This window comes from Oreochromis aureus, linkage group 5 (assembly GCF_013358895.1).
Source record: "Oreochromis aureus strain Israel breed Guangdong linkage group 5, ZZ_aureus, whole genome shotgun sequence".
NCBI classification, from domain to species: domain Eukaryota; kingdom Metazoa; phylum Chordata; class Actinopteri; order Cichliformes; family Cichlidae; genus Oreochromis; species Oreochromis aureus.
Window position 1 is genome coordinate 26,936,985 of NC_052946.1, and position 19,623 is coordinate 26,956,607.

The 19,623-nt window shown below is 38.4% G+C and overlaps 2 protein-coding genes across 3 annotated transcripts; one reads left to right on the forward strand and one right to left on the reverse strand.

Moving 5' to 3' along the window:
• Window positions 1–358: 358 nt before the first annotated feature.
• On the reverse strand, window positions 359–18,885 carry ergic3 (ERGIC and golgi 3). 2 transcript variants are annotated; one of them, XM_031735799.2, is made up of 14 exons: window positions 18,719–18,885; window positions 16,814–16,884; window positions 15,666–15,753; window positions 15,444–15,563; window positions 14,174–14,270; window positions 13,907–14,072; window positions 13,139–13,196; window positions 10,663–10,677; window positions 8,524–8,555; window positions 8,244–8,340; window positions 4,608–4,672; window positions 4,361–4,497; window positions 4,068–4,123; window positions 359–3,938 (listed from the first exon to the last, which is right to left on the reverse strand). In XM_031735799.2, exons 1-14 carry the CDS (start codon window positions 18,804–18,806, stop codon window positions 3,859–3,861), a joined length of 1,170 nt encoding a protein of 389 aa, XP_031591659.1. In that variant the 5' UTR covers window positions 18,807–18,885; the 3' UTR covers window positions 359–3,858. The 2 variants fall into 2 exon arrangements, with proteins under 2 accessions (XP_031591659.1, XP_039467818.1); XM_039611884.1 differs by lacking the exon at window positions 10,663–10,677.
• Window positions 5,432–7,865, forward strand: romo1 (reactive oxygen species modulator 1). Its single transcript, XM_031735798.2, has 3 exons — window positions 5,432–5,577; window positions 7,169–7,299; window positions 7,611–7,865. Exons 2-3 carry the CDS (start codon window positions 7,169–7,171, stop codon window positions 7,717–7,719), a joined length of 240 nt encoding a protein of 79 aa, XP_031591658.1. The 5' UTR covers window positions 5,432–5,577; the 3' UTR covers window positions 7,720–7,865.
• Window positions 18,886–19,623: the final 738 nt, after the last annotated feature.

Consider the following 19,623-nt stretch of genomic DNA (forward strand, 5'->3'; position numbering starts at 1 on the left):
AAGGCTACTCTAGAGTCCAAGAACAAAACCATGGAGCTGGAAATAAGTAAAATAGGTCCCTCTGAAAGGTCCAAATTCTGCTTCTGGTTTGATCTGATTAATTGTACAGACTGTACTAAGATTACATTACAATATTAAAACCAGCACAGTGTTGCAGTGTTGGCACCTTCCCCTCTCTCTAGGCTTTCCGGCTTCCTCCCACAGTCCACGCATGTTAGGTCTAAATTGGCTGTGGACGTGGGGGTGTGTGGTATAGGAGTACCCTGCCTCTAGCATCAACTCTATCCCTCCACTCGGATAAGAGGTTAGGAAAACGGATGGATGGATGGAATAAAAAAACAACCCACACACAGTGGAAGCTGGTGTATTCAACATTTATTGTCTGTCATTTTAAAAACTGTTTGAGGACAATCAAAATATAAATACATTTCTCTCTGTCACTCTCCCTCTCTCACACATACACACACAAACACACACACACACACGACCCCTGCCCCTGATTATGATGTTAAAAGGTGCAACAAAACAACCATCAACAACTGAGAACAACCGGGATCTTTCAAAATCAACCGGATTTCAGAAGCTTTTACACATAGAGAGATCCTTAGAGTATACAGTCATAACAAGCAGGACCCACCGCACTGACATGAGCTTCAGTCACAGATTCACACCATGTTTTGCCGTCCTCCTAAGACCATCATGACTCAATACATGGAACAGTTAAAACAGAAGGTGGGTATAACTTGAACCATATTTGAGAACAAGCTTAAACTCGAACAGTTTGATAAGATTTGATCAAGTAAGAACTGTGAAGAAGTCATTTGCATAAACAAACATCAATACTGGGAGGAAATCTGGTAATGACTTTGCAAAGGACTTTTTTAGCCAACACTGCGTTGACAGAAAACGGAACTTTTAGTTTTGAGGTTCAGTGAGACTTTGAGGGTTTCCAGCTCTCCTTGAACACAGCAGGAGGGACAGCTTCTGATTCCCAGTTCCAAGCTGCAGAAGCTAAAGCTAAAGATACCCAACACTTAGGACTGAAAGTTGATCTTCCCCCAAAAATATGAACCTCAATTCAACTCAAGGCTCAAAAAAGCTCACAGCATGCTCTTGAAATTGTTCATCATTGATGTAAGCCGAGCCTGACACTTTAATGATGTAAAACACCATCGAGGTTCTCTGAGAAAAGATCGTTTCCAAACCAACAATTTCAAACCCAGATTTCGGTTCAGTCTGACGATCTTCAGAATAAACAACAGGGGCGAAGTTCAAACTGGCAGAAACATCTGGACACCACATGGTGACTCAACATGTGAGTCAGGAACACAGTCAGACATTTACACGCTCTCTTCTTGTGGTTTGAAGCTGCCTGTTGACCCCTCTCATTTACTGACTGAAGCTTTTGGATGAGAATAACACTCGGGTCACGGGGATGAGGAGGAATATCGTCATCTGAAGCTACTGGCTGCACCAAATTTTTAACATCCGCATTTCACAAAAAAAAACAAACAATAATTTAACCGCAGTCTAAGCGGGCAGATTTATATTTAGCTACCCCGCCGTATGAAAGAAATAGACAAACCTCAACAAATCAACCGCTTCCCTCAGTATTCTAATTCAAGAATATCTTTTTTGTATTCAAAGTGTTGAATTGTTGGATTCAGCCCCTCTCCTGAGGCAGTGATCAGTGTATTTGCACATATCCTGAATACAAAAAAAAAATGATGGTAAAATCATGGGAAAGATTTCATTTCCAATTCACATTATGGGAAGAGTCAGGGGTCACTTTGGTCTCTAGGGAGGCAACTTCCTCTATAACCATAAATGAATTACAACAATTTTCTGTAGACAGTCACTATAAAATGTCATGTGACCAAATCTCACTGTTCAGGTTTAGGGGAGAAAATAATTGAATGACTAAAGTCAAGGGGATGCTGAGGAGAGGAGGATACGTAGAGTGCAGTCTGGAAGATGTGTCATTAGAACCACACACACCACCACAGTGAGCTATTGTGATTCATCTTTGTATTTTCTTTCCAACCCGATGATATGTGATAGAGTCAAGTTCTTACACTAACCTCAGACCAGTAATCCTCAGACTCACATGATGTGCCTATGTGTGTAAACCTGATGAAAGTCAGACAGATGGAAACGGTGCAATTTAACTAATATTCCAGCAGTAAATCCGAGGGAGTTTTATTCAATCCCCATTAGTTTTCCCTCCTCGGGTGTCGGGTGGGCAGAGACTCAGTCCTAACATCTGTTTTTTAGCCACCATATGTAGAATTCTTAAATTAATGACTCCTTCAACTTCCAGTAATAGTTTTGAGGCAATAAAAGTTATAACTGTTAGCAAGAAAGCAAAAATTTTAATCACGTCTTTGAATTTATTTATTTATTGTTCAGCAATTCAAATAGTTCAAATGCTGTGTTCAAAGAGGGGTGATTATCTGAGACAGCTGCCTCTGATGGTGCAATAATGATGGAGGACACCGACATGAGGCTATTTTAAGTCTACTCAAAAAAGCGGTTTGACTGAATAATCAGACGTCTTTACATAGCGGCTTTAATTACGTGGGAATATTTGCAGTGCTCTGATTTTATCATTTCATTTTTTCCCAGCTACACACAGATTGAGGGCTGGGCTACACAGCTTTCATTTACACAACACTGAAACATTTCTGTCATCTATTTAGCACGCCTGTGTTTTACTTCACTCAGGTCCTGCTTGGTTTATAACATGGTCAGGGTATTTATCAGAGCTCTGATGAAGACCTGCAGGCCACATCGCCAGAATAAATTGGTGAAAATGACATTTTTCATCTTTTTACCGGAAGTTTGTTTATGCGTTGTATTTGAACCTTTAAATATTCAACACTGAAACTAATATACTGGGAAAGTGCATCTCAGGATTCAACTAGGTGTTAACGTAAGTCTTTTTTTTGGAGGGACAGGGGGGTTAATTACATTTTAGCAATATTTAAACACTAAATTCAACTTCTCAGTTGTACAGAAAGACATAAAGGGATGAGAATTTGCAAGTCAGGCTAAATTTAATATTTTTCTTGTCAATAAATCCCTTTTGAAAAGACCAAAACCAACAAACTATCTGACTATCTAAATACATAATACTAAAAAACAACAGCTTCCCAGTTATTTCTTAAAATAGCCGGTTAGTTAGCTTCATTAATTTGATTTACAACTGTTATTCAAAACAGCCAGTTGGCAGCAATAGAGCAGGGTTGGTTTAGCTCTTTTGTGGAACTTGCTGAGAGTAAGAAAGATAAAATAAGACAAACATATTTTACATGATTGTGACTTTTAAGGCCTACTGGGGCTTCAATTTGTGTGAAATTTCATCAGTGAGTCCAGGTTATATGAGGTGAATAAGTGATAGATGGCCTGAATTTCTCATTCCTCTAGACACGGGGCTCAACCACGCTCCTCAACAATCATTCGGTGTTGTGATCTGACAGTGGACCGGTGCGCAGGTCCTTTCCCCCCCCGGAGGCTGGGTGTGCATCTGCTGCTGTGCTTGTAATCAATCACAGAAAAATCAATCTCTGATTCTGTCTCTGTCCTGTGTGGAGAGGAAAATTCAAAAACGCACAAGTTCCTCTCCAGACTTTTTCATGAACAAAAAAAGAGGCAGAGAAATTTAAAACCTGGACGATTTAAAACCTCTGTCTCTCTCTGCATTTCTCTCCCTCGACCTAAGAGAAGACAGAGAGATGGAGAGCTGTGCTCCCGCTTTCAAACTTCTCCCTCCACCTTTCTGCCCTTCTTCTCTCTGTCCTTCTGGCTCTGTCAGTGTCTTGGTCTGTGTTGCACCGTGGAGGCCACTGGGGAGCGCTGTTAGGATGTCTTCCCCAGCTCTATCTTCTTCTGGATGGCACGAGCTGAATGGTAGATGAGCGAGTCGATCAGACCGGCCACTGCTCAGGTCAGGAGGTAGGATAAACACAGAAACACAGTTTTATTACATTTTTAATATTATATCCATATTTTATTGCACAGGTAATAACAGAGGGCTAAAAAAGGTATATGTAAATAGCACCACTGACCTGTAAATACTCCTCCAATAATGGCACAAACTCCTGTTAGGAAGTGCGTAAAGGATCTGAACATAGAGAGAGAAATTATTTGGTATTTAGATTTGGCAAAAAATATGAGGTTTCTTCTTGTGTAAAGGGAGTTTTTTGTTCCCATTGTCGCCATGCAAGTAAATATTGAGTCTTATAGATGACCTATCTACTAAATCAAACGGGTTTACTGCAATGGCACACTCACAATATAAAAACTTATCATAGTGTTTGAAAAACGGTCATCAATAATGAAAGCTACTGTTACAACTTGCCTGTGTTTCTCTGTGAATTTAACCATCATGGGTGACAGCTCATATAAAACAAAGACGCCTGGCAGCCCCTGGTCTCCTATTAGCCCGTTGGCCACTTTCTCGTGCCTGGTGACTGAGAACTGGTTTGTTTTTACCACCTGGTGAAAAAAAGGAAACACAACAAAAAGCTCAGTAATCAGGGCTGTAATATATTTGTTATGTTTTTGGTGCATTTGAAGAGTAAACATGAACAAATTGTTCGACTAACCTCGCCATCAGTTTTCATGTAGATGGTAGGAACAATTTTCACAAAATACTGGTACATCATTGACGCTGTGGGGAGGAACGTTTTTACCATTAAAATATGAAAGCAGTCACATTTAAAAACATAATAACAAAAAAAATCTATAGACTTCAAACCCAACCACCGTTGTATTCTATTGTCTCAGATATTAAAACAAGTGTTCATCACATGTTTTATATTTAGGGCTACTTTTAATTCAGTTTACAACATGGCGCAATCTGACAACACTTCAAACCCTAAACAAAAAGAGTCACACACACACAGTGAGGGTACGAAGCTGAATCACAGCATGTCAATTAACTTAAAATGAATGCACATAACTAGCTGTTTAGAGAGTCCTTCTCCTGCCATTATTTTTATATTTTAGCTTTGTGCCACTTCTCATCTATACCTCAGGAAATGAGACACCTTCAGCTGGCAGCAGGACAGAGGAGACCAGGAACCGCAAATCCATTACTTGGATATCCCAAAGAACCAAAATGCTTTTTGATTAGTAAAACTTTATGTCAGAATCTTAAAAAATTTCAGGGGGGGTGGGTAGGTAGTTTCTGTACTCAAACATGTGATTTAAATTTGGATTAAATCTACACCACAGCTTTTAAAAAACTGACCTCAAAACAGAGGAGTAACAGTAATGTGTTAAAGAACACAATAGTGTGAATGCTGTTGGGAATTCACACAATTATCTGTTTAATGGAAATAAATAGGAAAATTGTATTAAATGTTGTAATGAAACAACCACAGGATGGCGCTGTTTGCTTCCCCCGTCTACGTTACTGTAGCTCTTTATGACCTTCCTCTATCTTTTCCTTCTTCCTCTGTCCGGTTATGGAGGTCTGCTTGAAAGGCATTTAACAGCAACTGCGCTCAAACTCACGAGAAACCTGAAGTTTCAAATCTAAAAAACAACTCAGTTTTAAATACACAATTAAAGGTAAGCGTGACTTCGGACTCATTCTCTTCAGAAATCACACAGGCTGTCGGTGGGACCGGGCCTCGTCTGTCTCAAGGCCACAGGTGACGTTAGCATGCTAGGCTAGCACAACAAACCACACGGAGAGAAAACGTGAATTTGATAGGTTTCATCATGGACGAGTTGAAGTCACCAAAGGAGACCACACTTTCCTTTGTTATCTTGGTTTACACATAAGCGCTCTTAAACGGCAAACGTTAACACACATGGACAAGCTAACGTTAGCCTAGCATCCCAGTTAGGGAACAGAATAAGTCTATGACCTGATTTGTATTATTGCAAGACAACGCAACAGATTAAAATGTCTTTAAGCTGTAATGGTTTTAACTTGAGTGACTTTCATTACAGACTGATCTCAGGTATGTTTTTATAATATTACTGGCAACGATGCACAAATGTATCCACAAAGTCAGCAAACATACAGAAATGCGCGTAGCTGGAAAATAAACTAATTACTGATGGTAACTGCAGAGTGTACTGGGATGCGTGCGCAACTGGGATCGCTGGATTAACTGAGTAACCTTAAGGCAAAAAAAACCCCCAAACAAACACTTAGTACATAATTGTTATACTTGAATACTTTCATTGCAAAAAAACTCAACAAGGTTCTTGTAGGCACTTTGTGAGCTGTAATGACGACCATGCAGTGATCTGAGATTGTTTACAAGCTTCAACCCGAACATTTACCCGTGACAGCTGCTCACCTACATCCTTGCAGCTATTCTTAGATTTATAGTCTACTTTTATTAATGCAGTTTACACTACTCTTGTATAATCTCAATACTCTTCTTTAGCCCCATTTTTAGTTATTTTTTGTTATCATTGTTGCATTTAAATACATTTTTTTGTATAAGGTCCTAGATATTTGATAGCACTTTTACTGTTTTGTCATTATACACTGTACTATTTTTATTTGTAATCTTGCTGTTGTAGTACTAGTTTTCTTTCTATTTTGACATAAATTAGAGACATTGTAGCCTCTGACACCTGAACTCATAAATAAAGTTCAAAGCCCTGGTTGTGCCAGTTAAAGAATAATATTCTTTAGAAGAATACAACCCGACACATGTAATTTTCTCACGTGGGAATAATATTGTTGGCTGATATTGCCAAGATGATTACTGATGTTTACTGACAGCGCTGACTGAGATTTATTTCAGGATGGGTACATTTTTATGGCTAACATGAGGAAAAACATCTTGAACAGTTCTTCAGTATTTGGATACTGAAGTGGTTTTTTCCTGCCAGAAAAGGGGAATGAATAGCTAAAAAAAGCACCATTTATCAGACAAAACATTTGAATACTAGAATCAGCCCGGAGTTTCATTAATGGTGAATCACAAGTTGCAATCTAGAACTTGCAGTGGTTAATCTAATCAAATGGTCTACAAAAATGATATGCTATCAGTTTTAGGAAGTTTTACTTTTACTTATTTACTTTTATGGCTGGAGTGGTTATGTTGCCATTGCTTTTGCAGATAAAATAGCTAATACTGATGAAATTAGTAAATATTATAATCTCTGAAGTCATCAATTTTGTTGCTCTCTGTAGATGCCGGTGGCTGTAGGTCCATATGGCCAGACCCAGCCAAGTTGCTTTGATCGGGTCAAAATGGGCTTCATGATGGGTTTTGCAGTAGGAATGGCTGCTGGTGCCATGTTTGGTACTTTCTCCTGTCTCAGGTGGGTTTGAATTTGGTCTGGGAACAAACTATGTACATAAGATGTAACAGTATAGTGCTGCTCGAAGTGATCTAAGTGGTAAATCCAGACAGTGCGTTTTGTGTGTTTTGCTACAATAATTGAAAACAATCTTATTAAAAAATGTGTCTTATGCTCACAGATATGGAATTTTTAAATTTAATGTAAATGTTGCTTGCTTTGACTCGATGAAGAAATTAAAGCTTTAACATGTTTCAATCTTGAGGCTAAATATGGAGCGTCTCACTCTAGGTTACATGAATAAAAAGTAAGACTGTTGTTTCTGTCTCCAGGATCGGGATGCGTGGCCGGGAGCTCATGGGAGGAGTAGGAAAGACCATGATGCAGAGTGGAGGGACGTTTGGCACTTTTATGGCCATTGGTATGGGTATTCGCTGCTGAAGACAAGAGGAAAGACCTATATACAAATATTCAACCATGGGACTCTTCAAATATTCCCAGTCACAGCTTTCTGTCCATTCAGTGCTGCCACATTCTCAGCCTACAGTCTAGTTTTGTCAATAAAAGTTCAAATTCGTGAAATGGTTTTCAGGGGGCATGTGATTTACTTTTTGATGCCTTACAAAAAAAAGAAACAAACAATTGGTAACACAGGTAATTATATTTAATTCAGTGACATAACAGGGAAATACATTTTCTTATCAATGCTGGTTTCTTTTGGTTACCAGCCAACCTTCTATTTTAAACATGACCGGAAACCTGGAAGTTCACAATTGGCACATCTCTAACCACAGTTAAGAGTTTGGAGTTGTTGATCAATTTGTCACTGAACAGTTGTTTGACAGGTTTGTCCAACTCAGAAACATTAATCCGAGAAGTAAACACTTGAGATTAAGTGCCAGGCTGCTCCTGCTTTGATGTCAGCAGCACTACTGATATTAAAAACAAAAACTTGTATCACTCACCCTGTGGTGCTGTGACATCGGTCCCATCCAGGGGGTTAACAAGACCGGGGTAATCTTTACCAAACGACAGGTGTTTTATCAGATGGGTCATGTTTATCTGTAGAGAGAGATTACAAGTTAGCAGATCTTGGAAAGTCCTGAGTAACGAGCAGTAGGCATAAAATTTCACTGCTGAAACAACCAGATAGCTTGGACTGTTACATACTTGCAGTATGTATTATGAACACCTTCTTGAAATTACAACTTTAAGAAAACATCAAGAAAAATTTGTGTTACTTACATTGTCCAAGCCAAAACTCTGCAGGTCGTGTACTGCAAAAGAAACAAAACCACTTTAAATCGCTTACTGAAAAATAAAAAATGCAAATACAGGCCATGTGTAGTGAAGGAAATAAAATGTGTTCAAATCAGTTTGTGTGATTGAATAGTGCCCCTTTGTTCAGCTGTTTGACTCAATTGGTGGATGAATCTGTGGCTCCCTGGCACAAAAGTTCATTCCAGAGTTGGTAGATATCTGTCAAATGCTGGAGTCTCGAAAATGGGATAAATTTAGGGCACTTTTATGGTAAGGAGGTTGGATTTAGAGGGACTGACAAGCAGCAAGTTCTACAATGGCTCCACAGACAAACTCGTCACCTTTTTGGAAGAACTACAATCACACAAACAAGTGCTGCACAGTGCAGAAGCTGATCAGGGCAAAATCTTAGTGTAGCCAAAGGATTGAGTTCACCACATGCTTAGCAGTAATGTATTACCCCTGTACTGCAATTATTACTTGTATGTGCAGTAATAAAGGTACTGGTTTAGTAAATTTTATGACAAAAAAAAAAAAAAGTAATACCTCTACAAATTCAGAAAAGCAGACTTAAAATACATTTTTTCTTATACAAGCTGTAAGCCTGGTCCAGTACAATGGGTGTCATTATGTATTTGATGAATTTGGAATTTTACTTATCACACTCATGAGTTACACAGTCAGGGGAACAAAACAGCCCAGAGACCAGAAATGTTAGGTACGCAGATGCTTGCCATTATTATACACAATGTAACTTGGAGCTTCGATCATCAAGCAAAGAAGAGGAGCAGTCTACAGAAGTCAAGTTATGTTGAACCTACACAATCTTTCCATTTTCAAACTTTAAAGATGATGCTGACTTAAAGGGAACCGATTCTGCTTTATTCCTGCTCCATGTGTTTTTTTTCTTGCACTATACTGCAGTAGTTTAGCATGATTTACAGTCCAAAATTATTCATCTTATACTGAGTGCAACTCTTCAGTTCGCCTTCTCTCTGAAGTTCTCCCTTCCCGCTCCCTGTAAGCCTACTTTGTTCTGCTCACAGCTAAAGTAAGAGGACTATATTAGGGACATCCAGGGTTTCTAAAGACAAAGCCAGTAGGGGGGAAAAAAGTGAAACTGAGTGTTTAGGAGGCAGATCTTTTGGCTCACACCATTACTTCTATGCTGACCTCATTATTTTAAAGTTCAACCATGTTTAATAAGAGCGTCCACCACTGGAGCAGTATATACTGTCTCACACACACACACATGTTGTTGACCTGTTTCCGCTGCTTTGGTTTTAATTAAATTAACAACAGGCGCACTAGAGGGGCAACAATGAGACAACCTCCAAGACAAGAATGGTCTTACAGGCGGAGGACACTGGCATTTTTCCCATCTTTGTCATTTCTGACAGTTTTTGATTTATTAGTGTTGCATTTAGCTAGAGTCAGCATCACTGCTTGCAGCATGAGGCAATACCTGGACCCTACAGAGGTTGCACAGGTACTCCCAACTCCTCCAGGATGATCATTAATACATGCCACTGCCAGAAGACTGTCTCCCAACACTGTCTCAAGAGCATGGAGGAGATTCCTGGAGACGGGCAGTTACTCTGGGAGCCCTGGACAGGATTATAGAAGTTCCTTAACCCATCAGCAGAACCAGTGTCGGTTCCTTTGTGATGAAGCAGGATGATGACAGCCAGAGCTAAAAAAATGACCTCCAGCATGGCACTGGTCTGAATGTCTCTGGCCAGGCAATCAAAAACAGGCTACCTGGCACCGTGGAGCCCGACTGGCATTTGCCATAAAGCCGCACAGAGCTCTACAGGTTAGGCAACAGCACCCTGACTGCCCTTAGATATGAGGATGAACTCCTTGGACCCACTGTCAGACCTCATGCTGATGTGTTGGGTCCTGGGTTTGATTTTGGAAAAATGGTCGAGCCTGCCATATCATTTTTTTCACTTTTGTTTTTCAGGGTGTCTTTAGCTAATGTGCTTTCCCCACATTTTTTTGAGCAGTGTTCTTCATTATGTGCAACAATTTATTGTAACAATAAGCAGGCTAATAAACTGCATTAAAGCTGTTCTTCAAAAGAATAAAAAAAATAAAATCTGCAAAAAAGGATGGACTTACTTTCCACAGCGTGCACTACAGAAAAAGGAGAAAAGAGTCACAATAGTAATGCAGGTAGACAGCAAACCATGTTATATTAAAGTGGTTGGGCGTGTCAGTAGGGGCTGCACAACTTTGACAAACTGAGTTTTTATGCTCAATACTTTTAGATTTATTCCATTAAGAAACTAATAACAACTCGGGCAATGAAAACAAGCTCTTTGTGTTTGTGATTTGGCTGTTTAGGAGTATTAAAAGCTTAACTCCTTTATACATTTTGATTTATAAGCTTGAGATTTACAGCACAGAAAAATATCCAATTGAGGAGGATTATATTTGTCAGCTCTAAAAGGTTTGAGCCCCTTGTGATTTAGAAAACAGTTTGTATCCTGTCGGAGTAATTGTGCAGTCCCACACACACAGTACAGAGGGTTTAAGGTCAGTCCAGGCTGGAGATGATTTGGGACCAGAGTAATAATGAAGCTGGTTTATTTCAGCCACAGCCTCGCTTACAGTCCTCAAGTGATTCTTGTCTCTTGTTTCTGCTGATAAGCATTTAAATATTACACCGATGAGATTCAGTCATGATCTCACATTAGCAACTCAAGAACAAAGGTCAGTGTTTTATGTTCCAGGTAGGAAACTAAAATCAACAGTGGAAAGTGCAGTAAAACGTCAGCTTCCTTCACTGTTTTACCAGCCAGCCAGGTTTTTATTAAAACACATGATTCTTTATACTTTTAAATTTGGTATTCAGACAGTTTTAGAGTCAGATCAGAAGTAGTGTTGTGTACCAAATAAAAATAAATGTTTTTAGCATGTGGTAGCTGGCTACTGTTAATTTCCTGCTCTGGTACTCCATGAGGTCTAAGTCATCAATGAGAATAAGAAATGCCCTAACCCACTGTTATTGTGTCTTAGCTGAAGATGTTTAATTTTAATTTGAAAACAGAACAATTTAAAAGTCCAACTTCCACATCCTGATAGTACAGGTTGGCATTACATAAGCAATTTTACAAAATAAATCAGTCAAAGCATAAAAAGTGTCTTAGACCTCATGTGGTGACTGTACTTATGAGGGAAACATTTAGCAGGCAGACAAAACAAAACAAAAAACTTCCAGTCACAATAATGAGCAAAATGCATACACAATGATATTAAACAAAACAGAAACACAAGGAAGAAATGAATAAAAGGAATAAAAACGTAGACAAACAGTATGTGAGAGGTAAAATGATGAGAAAATTGCACTTTGGCTGAAAATAAATCTGCTACAAACAGTTCAGAACAGATTTGTTAGCTCCAGAAAAAATCTTTGGTTTATCTACAAACTCAAAGTTCAGCCGTCTTCTAAAGAGAAACCTCTGAGTACAGAATATAACACCCATCATGAAACACTGCAGTCAGCTTTGTAAAACCTGATGTGGGTTCAGTCAAACTCCCAGGCAGTGCATGAAAAACAACACGAATGACATGCAGTGTCACTCGTACCTCTTTCCAGTAATTGCAAAGCATGAATAAAAGAATGTATTGTTTTCTGCCTGTGAAATCATAAAACCTTTTCAAAATAAAAGACTGAAGATTTCAGAACTTTATGGATTTTAGCTAATATAACACACTGACCATTGCCTTTTTTAAAAAAAAAATAGCCTAAATTTACATTTTTATCCGCTGACTGGTGAGTGCGTGTCTCAGATCCTGTATTGGTAGACAAGATCAGCTGACTGCACTGTAGCAATCCCAGCTACTATATGTCAAAATCTTTATCACTGAGCTAAAGTGAGTATTCTCAACAAAGCAGTCTGAATAGTGACAAATTGCTGTCATATTTATTTCACAAGTAATAAATGCTAAAGCCAAACTGATTTATATTTATTCTTACTATTTTACATTTTTCAAAATGTAAAATAATAAGCTAGCTTTTTGTGCATGATTTTCTGCAGCTGTTTTTAATGAATAGATTTACACGTGTGGCTCAATGTGGACATTTGATAGATGGATGGAAGGATAAATGAATAAATACAGACAGAGAGATTGATGAACATACATACCCATCAAAGGTTTATAAACACCCTTATGACAGCATCGTAAACTTGTCTGCTAGTCACTCCAAATTTATTTGGAAAAATATAGTCACAGTCATTTAACTGCAATTCTTTCTGTTTAATTTAGGTGTCGTTCAAACAGCGCAGTGATGAAATCCAGGTGAAACACTCCAGACTACAGTGCTCTGTCTCAGATCACTGCTGAATTGTCTGTGATAAAATACGTTACCTATAGAAACATCAATTCATGAAAAAGCTTCGTATTTAGAAACTTGATGCAAATCTGAGATGCCAACAGTTCTATAGATTCTGGCTTTTTAAAGGTATTTTGGGCTTCTGATTATAATTACTTACAAAGCTCTGCCAATTAGTAAAATAAAAATAAACTAAGGGTGTTAAAAACCTTTGGTTAGGTGTGTCTGTGAGCTGAATGGAGTGGCAGCATCTCTTACCGTGGACATGAGACTGCTGGAAACTTTTTCCTGGAGCGAAGTGGAAATTTCCTGCCACCTAAAGCATATAAAAACCCACCGCAAAACATAAAACATCTATGTATACACAGATATATCAATGTATTAAATTCACTTTGATTAAAATGTCAAGTGATAGCATTGCAAAGGAGTTTTTGTTTAAACTGCAGTTACATTTATAACATATTATTCCTGTTAAACTCTTTCTTGCAAAAATGCTACATTAATATTTTTTTAAAATGTTATCTTGTTATATTTTAACTTTGCTCAAAGATCATCTCAGATCATGTTCCACACATTGGTCCCAATAACAGGGCACAACATTGCTGCATTAGGGAAATAAGGCCAGCTTATGACTGAAACTGGTGCTCAAGGAAACGGCGAATAAAAGGCACAGACAAATAAGAGTGACATTTACTTATTTACATAAGTAAATGTCACTCTTATTTGTCTGTGCCTTTTATTCGCTATTAATAACTCTCAAAGCAGTTTCTTCATAGGCTGGAAATTCTGGATCTTGCAATACAAGAACCAGCAACGTCAACATAAAGTAACACAGTTATGTATCATTCTGAGACTTGACGAAAAATGCAGGTGAGCCAGTTGTGTCATCCCAGGTATGACATACTACTGATGTCATCTGAGCAGTATTCTCGTTCTGAACCCTGGATGTCCTCCCGAGAGATAACAAGCCTGCTGATCTTTGACAGCCCTGCCATGTTATTAAGGATGACGTGTAAGAGTTCATACCTTGTTGACTTCCAGGAAGCCGTAAACCTGACAGCCTTCATTCTTCTGCTCCTGCATCTTCTGAGTGAAACCCTCTCTTTTACACTGCTCGATGGTGTCTGCACTCTTGAACGCCCAGCCTCGCCGCCGATACGCTTCCCGCACATCATCACAGGTGTTGCAGCATCTGGACACACACAGCAAGAAGAACCAAGGCGAGTTAACACAGGGTCATACAGTAAACAAAGTAAACAGAGACAGAAAGAGCAGCCTGTGTTTGTGTCTTACTTGAGATCTTCAGTTTCAGCTCCGTAGCAGCTCTCGCATCTGTCTGGGTCCAGCGTGCTGGGATCAAACACTTCGCCATCATCAGCCTTACCAAGCTCTGAACAAGAAAACACAAAATAATCGTGACGATTAGCAGCCTAACAACATCCTTACCTCAGCACATCACTCTAAGGAAGTTAAGCCCTTTCTAAATGACATAGTTGTGTGTTTTTAAAAAAAATATATGTCAGTAAAAAGACCTAATATCCTGTCAGTAATGCACATATGACAATAGTATACACATGTAAGAAATATTCTTTTTGTACAGATTCTTGTCATCTTCATATATTTGTATTTTGAGGTTAATAATGAGACCACACAAGCAAAGTTACAGGTGAAACTGACAAATATTTCCAATTTTCTATAGATACTGCAACAATATTGTTAGTCAATTTTTTGAGTCTCAAGTTAAAATCTGATTATCAGAACAGACCTGAGCAGCATCTAAGCAAAACAAAAGGTTCAACTGCTCCCATGTTATAAGAGCCACAAAGAGCTTTTAAGTAGTGGTGCCTCCTGCATTCACAGTATTGTTGACTGCTTTCATTCTCCTTACACAATAAAATAAGAAACACTCCCATCAAGTTTCACCATACATTCCTTTATCTGGGAATTAAAAACACTTCATGGAAACATTTTTCCCAAGTGGTGCTTCCCCAATAGGAATCTTTCATTTTTAGTGCTCCACCAATAACAAACCTCCACCTTAGTGACAGTGGAACACTCAACCAGTGATGCTCCATTAACAGGAATTTCCCCAAATTCCCCACAGTCAACGGTGCTTTCTATACTAGAGTGCAGAGAAGCAACTTGACTTTTGGATTTGTGAACATATCTTTCTGAATTTTCTCAGAGAGCAACAAGACTGTAAAACTCCTCGTATTTCTCACTCGTCAATAAGTCACAGATCTTATGCGTGTATCAGTGATGCATCATGTTGATCACTGGAATGTTTGGGGAGCAAAAAAACTGAGCAGGAAAATGGAACGAGTTTGCTGACTCATCGTCTGTTTTAAAAATATGCCCAAAGAATTTTGCAATGCAGAGGCTCTGCAACAAGAAAACAAGCAAACAAACAAAGGAAAAACTGAACAAAAACACAATCTAACAAAAAACGATCACATATCTTGACATTATTTGTTAATCCACTGCGCTGACAAATCAAATATGCACACCTCCACACACTGAACAGTATCAGCACCTTACTGGTGAGCTTAACATCAGCTTTTACCGTGCTTTTCTGCCTCCTGGGTGACAGGTTTGAGCTCTTTATCCAGCCGCTGTTTGAACAGATTGTGTTCAACGTCCAGCTGCTGCTCACCAGCCACGTCCATTGCATCTATACTAAGATCTGCCAAGAGAAAAAGCAGATGTTGGTCTTTATCATTAACATATGTTACAATTAGCATGCTAACTTCATCAATCTGGAGCTTCTTGAAAACAGAGAACTTACAGGCACACGGCATGTGAGGGAAAATAATATCGATGTTGATTTTGAGTTTGTCTCCCCGTGACGTGTCGACATACAGCTCAGGATGGACCTGCCGGGCACAGATGAGTGTTAACTTAGTCATCCACGTAAAACAGAAACACCAGTTCAAACAAACATATTTAATCAGTGAGGGAACAATTTATCTCTGATGCTTTTTGTTTTTTAAACACCAAAGAAACAGAAACTTAAGTCTTCATTTCTGCACTAAACACAGTAAAGTTTATGAGAAAACCCTCACATAATATATTTCACATAGAATTTCAAAAAACATCAGTTAACATCAGCTGATTTGATTGATCTGAGTCATGCAGTGAGGTCAAAACAAAATGCTACATCACTTTAACACTCAGGTTCTTACTGGATTTAGAGTTGATCTTAACTGCATTTCAGCTGCCAGTGAAAATAAGTTAGTAGTGTAACTCTCAAATCCTTCACACACACACACTATTTCACTGTTTACATATGCAGACTCATCAGAGCAGTCTAACAGGTATTTCGGGCCACCTATATCAGCACAGTCTGTACTTTTAATCATTGGTAGAAAACATTAACACAATCAGGATCTTGGAAACCACGTCATCAGTTTCAGTTAACTGGTATCAAAGGAGACCAGATTTATGATTATGGTTCTTTGTAGATAGTAAATACAGATTCATTCATAATGGAAATTTTATTGGAAATTTGTTTTATCAAGGAGAAATAAACTGAGATGCTGCACTGAGCCCCAGTATGAGACTTAAGTTGCCTGCTGTAAGCAAAAGTATTCATTTTGGTATCATATATGGGAACAAGAACAAAAATAATCATCATATTTAGAGACTACACTAGACAGTAAATATTTTCTTAAATTTTACTGAAAAGATTTAGCTCTAGCTCTAGAATATTCACATTCAAAAATAGCTGTGAAATTTCTGTAAATGAATTTCTGACATGTTTGATTAGACCACTGGCCTGCACATGTAGAAGCTCAGAAACAAGTGTACAAAAAAACGGTTTTGGAAATAAAGCCTGTTATTTATTACTTTGTGTGCCAGGTGTTGAGTTTAATTTCACAGGGTGGAGGATGACACTCTCTAAAGAGGACATCAAATTAAAGTGGATAAACTCACCTCTTTAGTCAGATAGTATTGCAACTCAGAGACAAACAGGATTAGCATGATGACACCACTGATTATAGTCACTGCAGAGACACAGAGGAAGTATGCATTTTAACACCACACAATATCACATTTCTGTATAATGAGAAAACTCTGAACTATAACCAAGTGATTACATGAAAGGAATATGTGTACAACAATAACATGGAAAAGAAGCAGCATTATTATTACTTGTACCTTCTTTCCAAAAGTAATCCAATATTCATATATCGCCTAACTCTCGTGTGTACAGATTGTATATATACATACATAATATGGCACCAATAATTCCACAAACTAGCCTACACCATCATCTGCTCAGCTGAATGCTACAGATAGCGCTGAGTCAAAGATCTTCTGCCGAATAACTACGTCTGTGTACACTACGTGTAGATATTTTTTGACACCATGACATTTAATATTTACATAATACATTTAATATACATAGTGTATTCAAGTGGTGCAGCATGGTGGCACAGTGATTAGCGTCAAGGCGATACTGAAATTTGGTCTAGTCCTTTGGCATCACTGAATGACATGCTGGGTCGTTGGCAACAGTGAGACAGAACTGACGCTCCCAAATGCTCTTTTTTCAAGGATCATGTTCTAACTTTTCCTAAATCTAAACAACTAAACAGTCCATAAATCTGAATAACAAAAGCAAAAACTGTTTCAAAATGAAATCAATTGGCAATTGAGAATAAAGATGAAAGTGGAAAAGACAAAAGTCCAAATGTGAGGCGAACCTCTGTCTACTGTGAAAAAAAAACTCATAATGTAGTCTGTAAATCAAGGTTAGTATCTCTCTGTTACAGCAATGCTAAAAGATGTGAGCATCAAAAAGATTCTTCTAAGACAAAGACAGAATGTGGGAAAATGGCATCATGTGACACACCAGGATGCCGACTCACTCCATTGTCTAATCTTTATCAGCAGGAAAAGCTGTAAAACTTAGACAAATAACGTCCAAAAATGTATGCATTTCTTCATATTTTCCAAAGCCGTCCGCCGGGCAGGCTGGATTCAAGTCTTTCTTGGGCGGATTCTGGTTCTTATGTTTGACACCCCTGGTTTAGATGATACATGCTACATACTACATACTTCTTCTTCCATATTCACAAAACAATTTGACAATTTTGACAATCATTAGTTTAAAAAAATCCCAGGATTATAATTAACAATAGCCCTGTTGGAAGATCAAAAGGATTAAAAAGTCTCGCGTTTATTTATAAATCATCCTCTACACAATTTTAGTTCCTACCAAACTCCACAATACTGTCGTAGTTCACAATTCATGATAACAACACTGTCTCTAAGCAAATGTCTGCACACTGCGCTGTAATAGATATGTTGTATATAAATTTTCTAATGATGCTTGTCCCATCTCTTATGTTATTGTCATCATAGTATAATTAATTTAGTTCAAACCTTTTCACATCTGTTTTTACCTCTTGAATACCCTCTCTCGAATTAATAAAGTTTTACTCTATAAAAACCACAGGAGCAAGACTACACACTAGTCATCAGTCTTGTAAAATCATGCAAAATTCAAAGTCCTTTACAAAAAGCCTGTGGCACAAACTGCTCAAAATATGTGATTTGCCGGTTTCTCTGCATTTGCAGCCACTTTATGCTCAACTGTTACTGAGCTAGCTGCATCGCTGCTCTGTTATCGGAAATGTAAATATTACAGACATCTATTCTGCTTGATTTCAGGCTTCCCTTGAGCATGCATGCCACGACTGTAACTTTATTCATGTGCACTGTATTTGATCACTGATAGGAGAAATGAAGCAAATAGCCTTGTTGTTAGCCGCTGCAGCTAACAGGCTGTATGTATGAATGGCTGCTGCTCTGTGAAAAATTAAAGCTTCTCACCGGTCGCTCCTCCCCACGTCTTCACTCGGAAATCCTCCAGAGTTTTAGGATAAGCGTCAAACTGCTTCAGTTTGTTTAACGTGTCCATTTTCTAAACCTCTAATCACCCGCTACAAAAAAATGTTACCGACAGATTCCTCCAGACACACACCAGTCCTCCACTTTCACTTCCGGGGCAAGCTTGGGCCAATCAACGCCGGCCGCGTATTTTTTTTCTTTCGCCTTGTTTTCTTTATTCAAAGGTCTACCTGTGGACACGCTGGTTTACACGCTGGTTTACATACAGTTACGTATGTTTTACAATAATAATAATCATCTTTGTGGTGATTATCAGTAGTTACATTTAAGGCTATTGATAATCAATAACAAATGCATCATAATTAACACCAGTAATAAATAAATTCAATAGAAAGAAAGAAATATTACCTATTCATTAATACAGAGGATATCAAGAAATACGTTATTTATTTGACTGTGGCCAGTTGTTTGTAATTTTTTATGCTTTGATACTTTTTGGATATTTCCCACATACTTTGATACTTTTTCATACTTGTTTCAGCTGATGTATCAAATGTCAGGCACCAGAAGGAGCTTGTATGTTTTTGCAGTTCCTGTCTGGGTTCAGGCACAGCACTGTGGTTTCTAGTTACTCAGTGGCTCTAATTCGGCTTAAGGCGTAAATATGGTTGTCTCTCTTACTTTGTTAACCCTGTGATGAACTGGTGGATGGTGACATTTCCAGGTCGTATGCTCTTAAACCCTGAATGGGTTGAAAAAAACTGAGAAAGAGCCTAAATTATTGATCGTATCTCCAGACTCCCAAGAACCTAATCCAGTGGTGCATCCTTTGAGGTGGAACAAGCCCAATCCATACATCCTGCAACCCAGAGATCCCGAAAGATCAG

What these genes read in the sequence shown, in the direction of transcription:
- romo1 (XM_031735798.2), top strand. Translation starts at nt 7,169, where the DNA reads ATGCCGGTGGCTGTAGGTCCATATGGCCAGACCCAGCCAAGTTGCTTT. An exon ending in GGTACTTTCTCCTGTCTCAG is followed by an intron (nt 7,300 to 7,610) that starts GTGGGTTTGAAT and finishes TTCTGTCTCCAG; the next exon opens with GATCGGGATGCGTGGCCGGG.
- ergic3 (XM_031735799.2), bottom strand. Translation starts at nt 18,806, where the DNA reads ATGGACACGTTAAACAAACTGAAGCAGTTTGACGCTTATCCTAAAACT. An exon ending in GACGTGGGGAGGAGCGACCG is followed by an intron (nt 16,885 to 18,718) that starts GTGAGAAGCTTT and finishes GTGTCTCTGCAG; the next exon opens with TGACTATAATCAGTGGTGTC. An exon ending in CCAGGAGGCAGAAAAGCACG is followed by an intron (nt 14,271 to 15,443) that starts GTAAAAGCTGAT and finishes TTTCTTGTTCAG; the next exon opens with AGCTTGGTAAGGCTGATGAT.